Source organism: Ailuropoda melanoleuca, chromosome 8, assembly GCF_002007445.2.
Source record: "Ailuropoda melanoleuca isolate Jingjing chromosome 8, ASM200744v2, whole genome shotgun sequence".
Taxonomy (NCBI): domain Eukaryota; kingdom Metazoa; phylum Chordata; class Mammalia; order Carnivora; family Ursidae; genus Ailuropoda; species Ailuropoda melanoleuca.
Genome location: NC_048225.1, coordinates 105,342,789 through 105,359,955, shown reverse-complemented (window position 1 = coordinate 105,359,955; position 17,167 = coordinate 105,342,789). Strand labels below are relative to the sequence as shown.

Below are 17,167 nucleotides of genomic sequence, written 5' to 3'. Positions count from 1 at the left end.
TGAAGTAATGCCGAGAGACGTTAAGTGCTATCTAAGTACAAGATACACTCACTTCTATGTGCACGTAGCTGATTCAAGGGAACATTTGCTGGGAGACGGAAGTGCATTGCTGTTATGAGCATGGGTTTAGTACTCAGACCTAGGGTCAAATCTTGCCTCTGTCACTTAATAGCTGACTCCGGGTTAGTCATCTAAACTCTGAATTTTAAACTATAAAAATGGAGATAAGAGTGCCTTCCTCCCAGGATTGTAGTAAGACCTGAATAAGATAAAGTATAAAGGGCTTCACCTCATATTTGGTACATGGCAGGCCCCTAATGGACCATGGCTACTATCTTCATAATTCTTCTCAAAATGCTCCAAAATGCCTGAGCAACAGAACTGGGGAACACCTGACCAGCTCTCCAAAACTAGGAAAAAGGTGCCCTTGAACCCCCAGCTTTAAGCACTTACATCAATAAGGTCAGACAGGTCGTGGATGTAGTACTTGAAGACGGATGCATTGGTTGCCTCCAGAGCCAGTAAGTACTCATTCCGGGCTTTAATGGCCTTCAACTTATTCTCTGTGTACTTGGCTTGGCGCTGAAAAGGGAACAAAAGTTCAATTCTACTTTTTTTTAAAAGGGGAGATTGTGCTCTAAAAGATGAAAGTACAGTACATTCGAGAACCACACAATTGTGCTGCTACTCCCTGTGCGCGTCTGCCTTAAATTGGGTTCTAATTCTGTTTAATGAGATTCAAGGGCATAATGTAGATCAATCCAGGAAAGGTTAATGAGGCTCCCTACTTTAGATGCATGTCCCACTTTGGTTCTATCTGCAAACACCATTCTCCATCCTTGTACCGACACCCGGAAGAAGGTGTCACTACCTCTGTCCCTGAATATGTGACATTTGAAGCCAAGCCCTAGGTCTGCAGTCCGCCCCCCGCCCCCTGCCCCCAGGCTTGGAAAAGGTTTCCACTGTTTCTTATGAATCTGCTACAGGTGAAAAACTTGGAGCTCCCACGCCCAAGTTCTTCCAGTACCCAGAATTTCTTCCAGGGCAGATAGCAAGGATTCACTTTTGGCCATTGGGCACTAAAGGAATGAGATTCTTTGTTCTGCTCTTCATGGCACCTACTGGAAAACTCCTATCAATCCTGACTTCCACAGTGCTCCTCTCCAGTCCCTACACTTGCTGAAGCACACACACCTTCTCCTTCATCTTCTCAATCTTCTTCACCGAGCTCCTCCGGACATGCTTCTCTTCAATGCGGACATTGGACGAGGAGTCAGGGGAGCGTGGGGTCTGCCGGTCTTCCTGCTTTACCGATTTTCCAAACTGCTTCTCCTCCTGCTTCTCTGCTTCCTTTAGCTTGCTCTGAGCACTGATGCTGTCGGCATTGTACATGTGATAGGTCTTCATGACCTGCAAGACACCCCCCACCCCGCCCCCAGAGGTCAAGCCAATAGCGTCAGTTCTCTGCTTTACAGACCACCAGATTCAGCTGGACCTGTCCCACATGAAGCAGTATCCTCATGCCCTTAAGGGAAAACTTCTTAAATGTTTGGTTCAGCCAACATTGCATATCAAAGACCACCCCAAAGCGCAGGAAAGCAGCATCTGAGCAGAGCCAATATGTCATATTATTAAAATGTCTTCACGTCTTCCATCATGTATTATTTCCTTCTATTTATCAACACTTGTAATCATGACTTTTTTATATCAGCTAAATAATTTCTATCGCTTAGCCAGCTCACAACGCCAAGTACACAGCATAGGCCACCACCACTTGGATCCCAAGAGCAAAGCCCTCCCCTGGCAGGTGAGGAACCCTGAGGAGGCCAGCACAGCGTGCGGAGTAGTCGATACTTTCTGGACCTTTCAGATACAAAACGGGGAAGAAGAAAGGCTCCGAAAGCTCCTTCTACTGGCCTAGCATTTTAGGTATCCGTCTGGCCCACTTCATGTGGCTCGAACACCCTCTCTCACAGGAACTAACTAGAATGGCAGTGGCAGTAACAATGGTAGCTCTCATTTCTTGAGCATGTAGTCCATGCTTGGCTTTGTGCCAAGTGCTACATACACATTTTTCTCATTTCATCATTATAGCAACCCTGGGATCTAGAAAACAACCCTATGAAGACTGTTAACCCACACAACAATTCAGGTGAGAGTCTAAGAAGGAATAAAACCCATGTCGGGTGAAACTAGAGTTGCCATAGGAAGGAAGTAGTGTGAGAGGAGAACAAGACAATTTTCAAATTCCCCACCAAAGCCACTGTCTGGTAGTCCAACCTCTTTTCTTAATGAAGAGGCCAGGAAGCCTAGAACTTGTGTGTGTTTCCTCCCTAACATACTTCCAGCCACAAGGTGCCTGCTCGTCCCTGCTGGAGCTGTTTCCACACAGGGAGCTTCTAGCTTCTATCTGGGAATTAAAAATGCTGATTACAACTAAGCAAGCTAAAGACCAAGAGTGCTGACATTTTGATGCCATGCAATCTCTCTGAGGGGGAGAAAGAGTGTGGGAGTTGGGTGCACGTGTGTGGGGCGGGGCTGCAGACGGAACAACAGAGGGGAGGAAGGGCATAATATGGACCGCAATCTCTATCGCTTACTTGGTACGAGCTGTGTGTCAGTGGCTTTAAGCACGTCGCCTCATTGAACCCTCACAACCCCCCTAGAAAGACATGTGATTATCTCTACTTTTAAAGATGGGAAACCAAGGCTCAAAGAGGTTAAACTATCCCACCCACGTCACACAGCTAGTACATGGCAGAATCAGGATTCAAACCCAGGTTTCTCAGACCACAAAGTCCACACTCTGAGCCACGAGGCACCAGTGTCTTCCTCTGAATAGGACCAGAGCTGGGTTAGTTGGGAGGAAAGGTTAGGTTTAGTCATGACCAGTTTGAAAAGGGGAACTGGTTTCATGAATGGCTTCATGTTAGAGAAGTAGTCCTAAGCAGGGGCTAATCTGGGGACATTTTTGATTGTCACAACTTGGGAGCTTGCTACCTGCATATAGTGGGTAGAAGCCGGGGAGGCGGCTAACCACACAGTACACAGGACAGCCCCCACCACAGAGCTGTCTGCCCACAATGTCCACCGTGCTGAGGTTGAGAACTCCTCGAGGGACCTTATGGGTGTACTAATCCCTTAGAGATTGGCGAGAGGTGGTGGAAAGAATAAAGAATATTGGCCCATTGACAAAATCAAAGTTCATTAGAGTTAAACATCTCATTTTGGATACAGAACATTTTACATCAGCTTTACCTTATTTTCAACCTGACGTCATTTCCCCTAAGTGTAATATCAACTCTGTACATTCTTTACACTGGAGAAATGATATTTAAAAACTGGTTGCATTAAAAACCTTTCTAAATAATTCAAACAGTCCTCCAGATTCCAGGATGATTAAGAAGTGAGGAAGAGGGGGCGCCTGGGTGGCACAGCGGTTAGGCGTCTGCCTTCGGCTCAGGGCGTGATCCCGGCATTATGGGATCGAGCCCCCACATCAGGCTCCTCCGCTATGAGCCTGCTTCTTCCTCTCCCACTCCCCCTGCTTGTGTTCCCTCTCTCGCTGGCTGTCTCTATCTCTGTCGAATAAATAAATTAAAAAATCTTAAAAAAAAAAAAAAAAAAAAAAAAAGAAGTGAGGAAGAGGCATCTGTTTTCCAGGCTGAAGAAGGGTATTCAGGAGACTACTTTTTCTTTCTATTCACCTGGATATGGATTCAAAAGCTTGAATGAACAGTTATAAAAATGAATGATTTTTAAGAAAGTGATTTTCCATTTCATGAAGATGCATGATATACAAAGAAACCTTATGAATGAATATGAGACAAAAAAGGACTTAAAGGAATAGTGCCAAGAAGACAATGAAGTAATGAAAATTAGTGATTTATAGTGCTCCTTCCCACTAAAGAACTCTCTTTAAAAGAGTAAAACACTACCTCATCTAAGAAACTATGAATTCCTAAGGGCAAGCACCACTTCTTCTTTTGTGTTTTTTTCTCTTCTCCACGGTTGGGAAATGTGTCATGTCCACAGTTGGTAATTTTACAATCAGTGTGGTTGCTGAAATGACTTAATGACACCAAATCTGTCCTCTGTGGCAATGTGGAAGAAGTATAGCTAGTATCCTTCAACTCAAGGAAAAACTGTGGTATCCAGACAAAGCTTAAATAATTGATGCCAAAATAACTGGAGAAATAGGGAAGTCAAGATAGAACTCAGAGGGGGGAAAATATATATATATACACACACATACACACACACACTAGGGGAAAAACTCAGAAGTCTAAATTCTCAGTTCTACAGAGAGAGTTCACTTTACTTCAAAAACCGAAATCTTAATTCATACCATTAGCTCTGCTCTCTCCCCAAGCCACACTAAAATAATAGAAAAGAGTTACTATTATTATTTTTTAATGTTTTTTTTAAAGATTTTATTTATTTATTAGACAGAGAGACAGCCAGCGAGAGAGGCAACACAAGCATGGGGAGTGGGAGAGGAAGAAACAGGCTCCCAGGGGAGGAGCCTGATGCAGAGCTCGATCCCATAACGCCGGGAGCACGCCCTGAGCCAAGGCAGACGCTCAACAACTGAGCCACCCAGGCGCCCCTTATTTTTAGATATAAACTGAAGAAAATAAAAAATGAAAGCACCTAAAAAGCAGGGAGGCAAGTAGTGAATGATCTACCAAACCCTAAACCAAAAGAAGGCAGAGCCAAGAAGGAACCAGACTTATATCACAGAAGCCCTAAGAGGAACTAGTGGCAGTGGGATGAAGGTGAAGCTAAAACAAGAGAAACTACTGGAAGCCTAAGAATTGGTGGACTACCAGATCCCATCCCTTCCCCCTCCATAGGGGAGAACAAGAGGCATATTCTCTTATAGAAGGCCTACAGATTGCGGACACCAGGCTCAGCTGAGGCTAGGGGTACTGAACTTAAAATAGGAAGATCAACAGAAAATTCTATACTGAATGTTGTGATGGCCCTGGCCTCTTCACAACTCAGGTCCCAGACATAGGCAGAAGGTCAGAAGAGTCTTCTCTGGGGAATTTGACTATCCAAGATAAAAGACCTAGAAATACTGATATCAGGGCTTCCCCAAGGAAACACCAGTCAGATCACCCTACAGTAAAGACCACGGTTGGCACAGAACTTCCAACCAGTTTTTCAATGCCTCACTTTAAAATATGAAAAGCAGCTAAAGATTACCAAACATGTAATGAAAACATCTAATATGAAAGGCCAAGACCGAAACAAGCAATTTAGAGGGAACAGAAAGTATACAAAAAGAAGAAAACTTCAATAGCAATAATATCTCTAGAGAGATCAAGGAAAAATGAAAAGACATTGTATCATGAAATAAGAACAGAATACAACCAAAAAGGAGCATTTGGAGAACAATAAGAGAGCTCTTGGCAATTAAGATGCAATTCAAATATCTCTCCAAGGAGCCTGACTTCATGCCCTTCCTCTGGGAAGACATGTAAATGTTATCACCTCATACTTTACTTGCTGCTTTACTTTTCTGTCTCTTCTATTAAAACTAAATGCCTTGAGTTCAGGGACATCCCCTATTTGTCCTTGTATCCATAGTGCCTAGTGCTGGAGACAAACAGGCAAGCAGAGCTGGGGGACTTCTCCCTGACACTGTTTCAAGGGGGCAGATGCTAATACCAGCCTGCAGCAGCTCCGACAGCAGACAGCTGTTGCACCAGATCAGGAAGCCATATATTCAGGGGGAGTACGGAAGCATAAAGCTTCTAGGGCATCAACATCCCAGCGTTGCAACACCTCTTCTTTCTTTCTCAGTTCAAGGGCTTACTTGACTCTTCCTACTTAGCCAATTCATGTGGCTTCCGTGCCCCCACAGACTCTCCTTCCTGTGAGCACTTGCTGGGCTTTTTCAGATATAAACTCTGAGTACAACTGAGGCAGAAAATGCCAGAGCTCTTTGGGAAGCAGTGTGCTCCAACTTCAAAGGCATTCCTGGGTCACTAGTTGGAAAATGAAAACCACTTACCCATGGCCTACCAACTAGACAGCTCATTATGGGTGGAAAAAAACACACGGAGGAAAATGCTCACTAGGGTTGCTCTCTGAATGGCAGCTGTGGGAAGCAGCCCCTGGCATAGAATGCCAAGTCAGGAAAATCAAAGGTCCTTCAGGCAGAAAAAAGGAAGGTACAGAGGGGCAGCTGGCCACTTATGGTTTGAGTCTGGGCCTCTTGCCCAAAGGCATCTTTATTTGGGAACAACAAGGCTCTGCCCCTTAGATCATCAAGATTCAAGAGTACTTAAATTATCAACCCTTGGGTAATCAGTCTCCCAAAAAGAAATATTTTGAGCATAAGGGGAGATACAAGCTAAGGAGAGCACTGAACATAGTGGGTCCTTATATCCTTGGTTTCCTTTATTCCATGCCCACAGGTAACTTCTATTGCCCACGGGGTCACTGATGCAAGAGGCTCTTTTGCCTTCCCAAAAAGCAAATGAGGTATAAGCTCCTTATAAAAAGATCTCCCTTGTTCTCTTGACTCCTCTGAGAGAGAGAAGCAGAGAGAACATTCAGCAAGCAGCTTTCCACAGCCAGCATATAATCACAGTGCCACGTTCCTGCTTGATGAAACCACTGTCCCACGTAGAGTGACTAATCGTCCCAGCTTACCAAAGGGCTTTCCTATGTGTAGCACTCGAAGTCTCATGCCCCCAAAAACCCTTCTGTTCTACGCAAACTGGGAAAGTCAGCCACCCTAATGCCATGGCACCTTATTGAGGCCATCCTACACTCATCTCACCCTACAGAAGAAACAACTCATAATTCTAGCCTCTGAACTTTCTAATGGCCTACAGAATCTGCAAACTCATTTGACCCTTAACTACTGACAGATATTTTAGGAAGTATGACTGGACACACCAGTATATGAAGTGTGTGGAGAGCTGGCTCACAGGGGTTACAGTTTCCTCTAGGATCATACAACTCGTGGCACATCAGATCGAGTCTAGGTTGCCTAGTTCGATAGACTCCAGTCACTAGACCATGGCTTTTCAATCTTGGCACTATTGACATTCTAGGCAAGATAATTCTTTGCTGGGGGTGGGGGGGGTACCCTAGGCATTATAGGATTACAGTTGCATGGTGAAATCTAGCACACCCCCACCCCGGTCATGACAACCAGAAATGTCTACAGACATTTCCAGCTGTCCTCTGGAGAAAAAAATCACCATGCTTGAGAATCACTGTACCAGACCCTTCTGCCTTCCCTGGAACTTGTCAGTGTTCTCTACTCTTTCTTCCCTTCCTCTTGCCCACTAGAGGAAAAGGTCAAATTTGTATTTTGGCCATGGACAAATTAAAAGAGTACGAATCCAGGGATAAAAGATACAGCATAGGGAATATACTCAGTGGTATCATAACAGCATTGTATGGTGATGAATGGTAGGCACACTCAAGCACACAGCATAAGGTAGAGACTTGTTGAATCACTATGTTGTATGCCTGAAACCATCCTAACACTGTGTGTCAACTACACGACAATAAAATAAAACAAAGATAAAAATAAAAAGAGTGTATACCCATTCACCTCCTGGCAGGGGACTCCATGCCCCGCCAATTCTCAGTTCGTATGCCAGCAGGAAGATTTCATGCTCTGCGTCAGCATGAAAGCCCTGGCCGATGTTGGACTGCCTGGAGACTGCAGTCCGACTCGCCAGTTCAGCCCTCTTCAAACCAGAGAAGCCAGTTCCACAGCTTTCTTCCTCATTCCCGCACAAACTATAGCCTTTCACTTATTTATTTTTTAAAAATCATAGCATATTAGGAGATCTTGGACTCTGAGCAAAGCTAACAGATCCCTAGGCACTGTTCTTTTGTTGCGACCTTGAGTCCCACTGCAGATGTGGCAAACTGGGTTTGAGCTGGTTTGGAGTTGGCTGGTTATCCATTCTACTCCTCCCCAGAAAGAGCAAATAGCAGAGGCCCATAGAGCTTATGAGAAAATAAAAGGATTCATATGATGACTTCATGTGTCATATTCTATCTTGGTGAATTCTTTGCCAGGAAAAGGGAGTAATAGCGCCTCTTGGTGCCTAGAAGATGCTCTGAATATGAAGTGCAGACATAAAGCATTAAAAAGACAACAGGGTTCCGGAAAACGCATCCAGTCTGTAAATGGTTCACATCAACATGCTTCTATTTTTATCAAAAACCTTAACTGCACTTGAAAGAAATGAAAACTTGGGAGTTGAACCAAAGAGTACCATCTATCTACTTGGCTTCAGAGCCAAAGAGTCACAGAGCAGAAAGTCCAAACAAACCGAGCGTCACTGGAGACCAGTCTGATGACTACTCTGTCCTATTTACTTGCTTAAGAGTTGCCATGACAAAAGAGCCACACCTAGGCTTTTGGATCAAGAACATGGAATTCTCTGATCCCAAATGCCTGTGATGCATGTCACCACTTCCTGTCTTCCTGTGAAGAAAGGGAGAGAGGGAGAGAGAGAGAAAGAGAGAGAGAGAGAGGAAGGAAGGAAGGAAGAAGGGATGGAGGGAGGGAGGAAGGGAAGAAGGAGGGAGGAAGGAAGGAAGGAAGGAAGGAAGGAAGGAAGGAAGGAAGGAAGGAGAGAAGAAGGAAGGAAGGAAGAAGGGAGGAAGGAAATGCAATTTCACGTCCAGAACAGGATGGGGCAACCCTACAGAATGACACAAAGGCCGGGCACAGACCTGCTGAAGAAAAGGTCCCCGAAAGGCTTTAGCTACACGACTGAAATATTCCCTGTATGGCAGCAGGAATTTCCTCGATGTGCACATGTGTTTGAATTAAAATTAACAAAACCTGGCTGGGGAGGAAACCACCACCATCTCCTCCTTCCCGGGCATGAAGACACATGCATCAGCCACGGGCATCACGTGCCTAAAGCGCCAGCCATTTCAAAACAGATTGTATTTTCTTCTCTAAACCTGAAGCCTGCCTCTTCACTAAGGTTCAGCCTTTTAAAAACCCAGGGAGTCGATGCCACACTCTCTCTGCCTGAATCGGCCCCTTCAATCAGGGGCATTTAGGACCCTGTGCTTCCCTCTAGGGCACCCACTCTTGTCCCAAACCCGTAGATCAATCCAAGAACTGATGCGAAACCTTGAACACTAAGTCCTTCCCGGCAGGCACATACTAATGGTGCAATGCAGACTGTGTTTCTCACCGTTAGGTTCGGGGTCCCTGGCTTGCTGCTAATGGGGGTCAGTTGTGCCGATGAAGGCCTTGGCTGGTCTCTGGCAATTATGCCCCAACAACCCCAAAGTTAGTTGGCACGGCTGAGGAGGGATCTTATTTTGAAAGGTTTTGGCTTGTTCAGATTTGAAAATAAGAGTGTGAAGAAAAGAAATGGGTGGAGTCACCCCCAATAGGGACTATACACTTTCCTCAACATCAGCTCAGTGCTGCTGCTGCATGACCATGGCCACAAGCTGCCAGATGCTGCTTCCCTGCTCGTTAAAGAGCCAGGCACCCATCTGATTTACCGAGTACAGCTCATTCAGGACCTTCATCAAATCATCTTGGAGCTGCTGGCCGACTTCTTTACTCTGCAAGGAAAGAGGAAGGGAGGTTAATTGGGAAACAGAAGCAGGGAGGAGGGGGTGACAAAGGCAAGAGCAGCATTGCCTCTACAATGAACACAGACTCAATTAAGGCCCATTATTTAATGCAGCAAATCAGATAACCACTCCGATCAGACCCAATTATGGTCAGATTACTCAAAGAGTTTTAATAAAATGAAATGTGCCCCTTCTATAGCCTTGCTAAGGCAATCGTGTGGAGGGCAAATGGGTGTAGGCTGCGATTTTTCAACTGGTCCCCGAAGAGCAGGCTTGAAAGCCACATGTTACCTAGGAACTGTTGTCAGGTGGAGTAAGCTTTCTCGGACACTTGCACTTGACCCTTCTCGAGAATTCTGGAGGGAAGTCAGATGTGTAATAGGACGCCAAAGAAAGAAGAACATAAACATCCAAGGACTTCAAAGTACCTCACCAAATACGAACCTCCAACAGGAAGGAGGTATAGGTCTTACTTGATTTCTTTCTGCCCCAAACTCCCAGGGCAGTGGTACCCCAATAATGACTGGTTTGGAGATTAGCCGATGTTACCGGACTCTGATAATACATGTTAAGGGGTCTCCAACCTGCTAATCCTAAGCAGTAGTGGCCTTCGAGTTCTTTGCTGCTACCATCCAGAGCTGGCATCTAACTACACAGACGGAAGAGCAGAAATAAAGAAGAATGAAGAAGCACGAAGGCGAAAAGAGCCATGCCTTCTATACTGAGTGTTTTATGCCGAGCCCAAGAGAGCAGGGGACAAAGCTGATTGGCATCACTGGGTCATCGAAAGGGGAAGCCCTCATTTCATCTTCTGCCAGACCCTTCTAGTTCTTTCCTACCAATCAGATACCAACAATGCCCTTCTAACAGAAGGTAGAATACTACCCCTGGCACAGCTCCGCTCCCAGGGGAAGGAAGAAAGAGGTCTTGCATGTCAGAAACATAATCATTTACGATCTTGCTTTATTCAAGATGTATGACTTTAAAACTATTTTTTCTGATTACAAAAGGAATTTGTTTATTGTAATGAATAAGAAAACTGGGGAAAAAAACCAAAAAACATCCAAAAAGAAGAGGTCATTTTTAATTCCTACCACTAAGAAATCACCACGCAACACTTTATCTCGTATGTGATAGGATTTTCCCATATGATTTTCATGAAATCGGGGTTGCATTATACACACTGTAACTTATTTACTTACACAAGTGTTTGTGAACAGTTCCCTCCATATTATTTTTCTAGAGCATTATGAAAGATGATATCGCTGTAGCTCTTATTCTTGGACATCCACTTTGCTTACAGATTTTTATGACAAAACCTGCTGTATTACTTTGTGCAACACCTATGCCCTCACCTTTCCTCCTTCTCTTCTAGAAGTCACATTGCTGAGTCAAACGCTCTTCATTTATGCCATTAAACTGCGCTTGAGAAAAGTCGAACCAATGAAAAATACCACCAGAAGCCTAGAAGCATGTCCCTTCACTTCTTCTCTTGACGGTTCGGTATGGTATCCTCTTGTCATCTGCAGTCCTTTGACTGGAGGGAGCCTGAACTTTCTTTTTTTTACACATTCTTCAGGCATTTTCATGTCTCTTTAACGCTTTGCCTTTTTCTATTAAGGAATTAATTATGGAACACAACATCTGTGTGACGTTTGCTGTGCAGAGACAGGACTTTTTACAGGGGGTAGCGTGGAAGTGGGCGGGAGGAGCCTTGAAGGAGCCACGAGTCTCCTATTCCTGGCTCCTCCACCATCAAGAAGATAACTTCGAACAATGCGATTCTTCTCTCTGGGCCTCTGTTTTCTTTTCCATAAAATGAAAGGCGAATGCGTTCCTAAGGCCCCTCCTAACCTCTGTTCTTCCATGATTCTTCCTGCTATTTCACCTGGCTTCTGGAGTCCATATTCGATGCAACCACCACCCACTTCAGTGTACGGTTGGTTGGCTTCACTTCCCGAAGTGGAAGATAATGAGCAAGTTCTCCTCGGGGACCGAGACGCTCTGCAAAATGGATGGCTTCAGGGTATCTTGCCAGTCTTAAATTCACCATTCCCAAACGTCTCTCATTCAATGCCCTCAACCACTGGAAGAAGCCACAAGAGGAAATGCCTTTCATCTAGAATCTCACATACCAGCTTCACCTTCCCATCATGAGGACAGTTGAGCTGCACTGAAGCAGCAGAGATCCAAGGAAGTGAAGGGAGGCAAAATGACTCACCAGCCAGCCCAAGAGTCAGCAACAAGGCCAGGAAGTGACCACGAGTATCACTTCCAAATGCCCTGCCCTCCAAGGCTCTGCCCTCCCGCCTCCAGGTCAACTCCCCTGCCAGCCTCCCATCCTCTCTTACCCCTCCTTGCATTTATATGGCAGAGGTTCTGGGAGAAGGCTCCCCATTCCTCTACCCTGTTGCTTACCCAGGACTTAAATATCTCAGCCGCGGGAAGAGGGGGAAGGGGAAGGGAGGAGGAGAAAAAGCATCACCAATAAAAAAGCAATGAAGCCCAGGCAGATGTTTCCTTTCGTGTACTGATTAGTTGGAAAAGGACCGACTCAACTATTATCCCTGTTTATTTGAACAGGCTGCCGAAGTGGCTCTGACTTAGGGCTCCCCGTGGCTGAGGGCTGGGCCTGGAACACACGTGAAGCCACCCCAGTAGCAGCACCCCGCGAAGCCCCCAGCAAACAGGAACAACGCCGCCACCAGGAGAGAGGCAGGAAATGGCCAAGGCCTCCCTCTCCTCTCACGGACGCTAAAAGGCCAGGGTTCTCTATTTCAGAAACCTTAACTGTGCGCCTCTGGGAGCAAGCGCGGCCCCAGCAAGCCAGGAAGGGCTTCCGCGCTGGCCGCGCTGGAAGCTGGAAGGGCTGTCGGGGCTAGGAAGCTACAAGGGGGCCCCACCCAAAGACAAAAGGGACATTTCATCCCAGGAACAACAAAACCTGATGAGGCCGAGGACATGACAATGAAGTCCGCAGGGCCTTTCCGTTCCCTGTTTAAAAAAAATAAAATAAAAAAAGCAATGGGTTTCTAGGCAGGGAAGAAAAAGAGAATTTACAGAGCCGTCTTTGTGCGCCATCACACAGCCTGCATCTCTTTTCTTTAAAATTTCTTGGAAGAGAATGAGTCATCTAAACATTGCAGGAAACCAAATGGAAGTCGAGGGAAAAAATTACTTTGGGCAAAGTTTTTCTCTTAAATGTTTGCATAGTAATCTTTGCCTGGAAAAAAAAAAAGATGCCTAAATTTAGAATAGAGATGTGGCACAGTGAACAATGCTGGTTCTCTGGGATAGGAAGTGCAGTGGTGTCTTAGGCGGGGATCTTTTATTTTGAAGCTCACCACAACCGTGTGGCCAGAATGTGTTGGGGGGGAGTGGGGGGGGCACTCTGCCTGCCTCTGGGGCAGGGCTGATCGGAGCGCAGTGTGCAGTGCGATTCTTACAGCTCCTGCCAGCTCTGCGTGTACAAAATGGGCAGGGAATCCTCCTTTTCCAACAGACAGCAGCCCTGGATGACAGAAATGCAAATGCACAGCCTCATTTCCCCCAGACTGTAACCTGCCAAAGCCTCCTCCCCCAAAGACAGGCTAGAGCGCCTGAAACGCAAGGCAACAAGAGGCCATGTGGTCTGGGCTGCCGGACACTGGGCTGGTCACTCGTCTCTGGATGGCTACATCTCCTGGGCTTGGATGGGTCTGTCCATCAGCATTTCCCAAGGAACACAGATTACGAAAGGGCTTTCAAACCGGTCTTCATCAGGGAGATCCCCTTTTAACAGCCTCTAGTGATTTTGCTCAGCACTAGCTGGGTGGGTGGGCTGTTGTTGACGGGCTATTTGTACTACAAAGCCGTACTATTTGACAGGCACAAAATGACCGCCTCTGTATGAAAGGAAGAAGAGAGCAAGGCACGCCTCTGCCATATGGTGAGAGCTAATCTCAGCGCTGTCCCAAGGCTTAGCTTGTCAGCAGGTAGGAAGAGTGGGTCATTTAGTTCCCTGCCGATGAGCCCGTGCCAGCAGTTTTCCAAAACAGAATCCAATTTTCAAGGGCATGTATCTCCCTCCACCAGTGCTAGCACTCCTCACCCCCAAAGAGACTTCTGAGACCAACTGTTAAAAAAAACCAGTTGAAAATTGAATTTATGTGGTGCCTGGGTGACTCAGTCGGTTGGGCATCCGTCTTTGGCTTGGGTCATGGTCCTGGGGTCCTGGTATAGAGCCCCGCATCGGGCTCCCTGCTTGGTGAGGAGTCTGCTTCTCTCTCCCTCTGCCTGCTGCTCCCCCTACTCGTGCTCTCTCTCTCCCCCCCTCAAATAAATAAATACAATTTTTAAAAATAATAATAAAATAAAATAAAATTGAATTTACATGTCCAGGTTTCTGAGGAAAGGGACACAAAGCCTCTATGAAGCACTGGCAGCAGGAGAAGCCCACCAGATGTAGAGTGACAGCTGCAGGGACACTCATCCGGCACTTCAAAGAGGCCACGTTTCACAAGCTGGAGCTTTGCCTGCAACACTTTTTGGTGGGGAGGACAGGGGTAAAAGGAGTGGGTGTTTGGCAGCAGGGCCAGTGCTCTAGGGGATGGTGAACACTGTGTCTGGCCTTTCCCCAACCCACCTCAGCCCATCAAAACAAGCGGCAGTGCGTGAAGTTGCAGGGGTGCCCGGGTGGTGATCCTGCAGGTCGGAGCTCAGACATGACTTTTAGATGTCCCCTCGGCCACAACACTTGTATGCAGAGGGACTCCTTCTACTCAGCATGCACTCACTAGGATACCATGTGATGGCTCTAGGAAGGCTGTGCTCCACTTACAACTTCATACTCTGCGGAGCCCAAGCTAGTATAAAATATAAATACACTGAGGGGCGCCTGGGTGGCACAGCGGTTAAGCGTCTGCCTTCGGCTCAGGGCGTGATCCCGGCGTTATGGGATCGAGCCCCACATCAGGCTCCTCCGCTATGAGCCTGCTTCTTCCTATCCCACTCCCCCTGCTTGTGTTCCCTCTCTCGCTGGCTGTCTCTATCTCTGTCGAATAAATAAAAAATTAAAAAAAAAAACTAAAATAAATAAATAAATAAATAAATAAATACACCGAATTGCAAAACTATTACAGGGGCGCCTGGGTGGCACAGCGGTTAAGCGTCTGCCTTCGGCTCAGGGCGTGATCCCGGCGTTATGGGATCGAGCCCCAAATCAGGGTCCTCCGCTGTGAGCCTGCTTCTTCCTCTCCCACTCCCCCTGTTTGTGTTCCCTCTCTCGCTGGCTGTCTCTATCTCTGTCGAATAAATAAATAAAAAATCTTAAAAAAAAAAAAAACTGTTATAGAGAGGTAGGCTAGGAGCTGCCATGAGAGGGACACCTAAAGTGCTTTTACCTTCTAAAGACCAGGGAGACCGGGATTTCAAAATGTACATTTTTAAAATTGCAATCCAGTATATAATGGGGTGTCTACAATAAAAGTACTTACTACACGCAGTGCATTCTATTTCCTATTCTTTTCTCTTCTCTTCTATTTTTTTTTATGATAGTCATAACTCACTAGGTTCATTTTACAACTCATTAATGAGTCATTATGCACAGGTTTAAAAAGACCGGGTACGCTGAAGTTGTGGAATTAATAAAGAAAATAGCGGGTTAGGGACTGGAGCCCACCAACTAAGACAGACGCTAAATGACTTGCCTTCTCAAGGTGCGGATCAGATGTTTGGAAGCAGGTTCAACTCCTAGATCTTGGCAAGGGGGAAATGCTGGATTTCAAGGAGTGAGCAATAAAGAGTCTGTTGGCTCTTTATTTATAGAACGCCTATTATGTGTCAAGCACTTGTGGTTTGACTGGGAATAGCAGTATACAAAATAGTTTGAAATTTACAAGCCATTGAGAAAGATGGACATTAATCTGATGTCCGAGCCTGTCAGAACACAACTCTTCCAGTCTCAAAGGCCTTACTAGAAAAGGAATTTCTTTTTTTTTTTCTTTTTTAAAGATTTTATTTATTTATTTGACAGAGAGAGACAGCCAGCGAGAGAGGGAACACAAGCAGGGGGAGTGGGAGAGGAAGAAGCAGGCTCCTAGCGGAGGAGCCCGAACTGGGGCTCGATCCCATAATGCCGGGATCACGCCCTGAGCCGAAGGCAGACGCTTAACAACTGCGCCACCGAGGCGCCCCTAGAAAAGGAATTTCTTAAGCTAGTTTTCTATTCAAGATCAATTTTTTTCCCCTACCTTAGCCAAGAGGATTCTGCACTTTAACCTGACCCCAGAGCAAGTTCGATGGTGAATCTAGTGTGCCAGAAACAGAACACCAACTTCAAAAAAATCGAGCTACTCTACAACATATCCTTTTTCTTTGAATTTGCCTAAGTGATAATAGATATTTCAGGTTATAATGACATTGCTTCAGTATAAGGGACTCCCAAAGCAGGCACATTCCACTTTTTAAAAAAATCGCTTGAGCTTGTCAGCACTGTAAAAACTAATCTCACCAGTAGCTCCTTCACTCAGAAGTCAATGGGTGTAGTTAAACGCTCCCAGTGACAGGAGTCATAACTTAAAAGAAAATGTCCGAAACCGGATACAGTATGAAACCTAAAATACCTGTCTCAGAATTCACCCTCTAACACAACTGGTTTCTCAATTAGATTCTTGTTTATCTGAATTACTTAGCCTAAACAACCAAAACAAACAGATTATAACTTCTATTTTTTAGATTTTATTTATTTATTATTTGAGAGAGAGAGATTGAGAGAATGAGTGGGAGGAGGGACAGAGGGAGAAGCAGACTCCCCATGGAGCAGGAAGCCCAACGTGGGACTTGATCCCAGGACCCTGGGATCATAACCTGAGCCAAAGGCAGACACTTAACTGACTGAGTCACCCAGGCGCCCCAGATGATAACTTTTAAAGCCCCTTTCTGTCTCCTACCATGCCCAGCCCCACTGCTTTGTGCATCAGAGCCATGAAATAATCAGTTGTTCAATTAGATCACATTTTAGTTTAGACTTAAACACTGTGCTTTCACCTAAGGACAAGAATAAAACAACATAGTTGCCTTTTCTGCATATAGATTATTGGAAGTAGAAACTCCATCAGAAGTTGCCCACATAAACCCCCTCGGGTTACAGTTCACAAATGAGCCCCAGAAGGTGAGATGACTTTTCCCGGGTCACACAGCTCTTTGGCACCCTGCCTAGGACCACCTGCAGGGCTGGAGGAGGGTGAAGAAACATGCAGGCTCTGGACGGAGCAGGATTTGAACCCTACTTCCACTACCTGATCACAGGACCTCGGGGAAATTATTTAACTGCTCCAGGTCTTAATTTCCACACCTGCAAAATATGGTAACAATGAGATAATAGTCCATATAAAGTCCTTAAAACAGAATGTGGCACCCAGTATGTTCAATATCTGTTAGGTATTATTATATTACAATCCAGCCCTCTTTAACACCCACTTGAGTGCTCTCTCCACCACACAATACATTAGTGATCATGACAGGTGGAACAGGGAAGGTCCCAGAAGCTAATCGCCAGGCAGGATGGCAGCTAACTCCCTCTGATGGAAGGGCTCTA

General features: G+C 45.7%; 1 protein-coding gene across 8 annotated transcripts in view; it reads right to left on the bottom strand.

The window, feature by feature from the left end:
• Window positions 1-17,167, bottom strand: part of SRGAP2 (SLIT-ROBO Rho GTPase activating protein 2) — a 225,482-nt gene that overhangs the window by 66,306 nt on the left and 142,009 nt on the right. For all 8 annotated transcript variants that reach the window (XM_034667155.1, XM_034667154.1, XM_034667157.1 and 5 more), the window contains exons 5-7: window positions 9,517-9,579; window positions 1,195-1,410; window positions 454-582 (exon numbers count right to left, since the gene is read on the bottom strand). In XM_034667155.1, coding sequence (XP_034523046.1) covers window positions 454-582; window positions 1,195-1,410; window positions 9,517-9,579 — 408 coding nt within the window. The remainder of the gene's footprint in view (window positions 1-453; window positions 583-1,194; window positions 1,411-9,516; window positions 9,580-17,167) is intronic.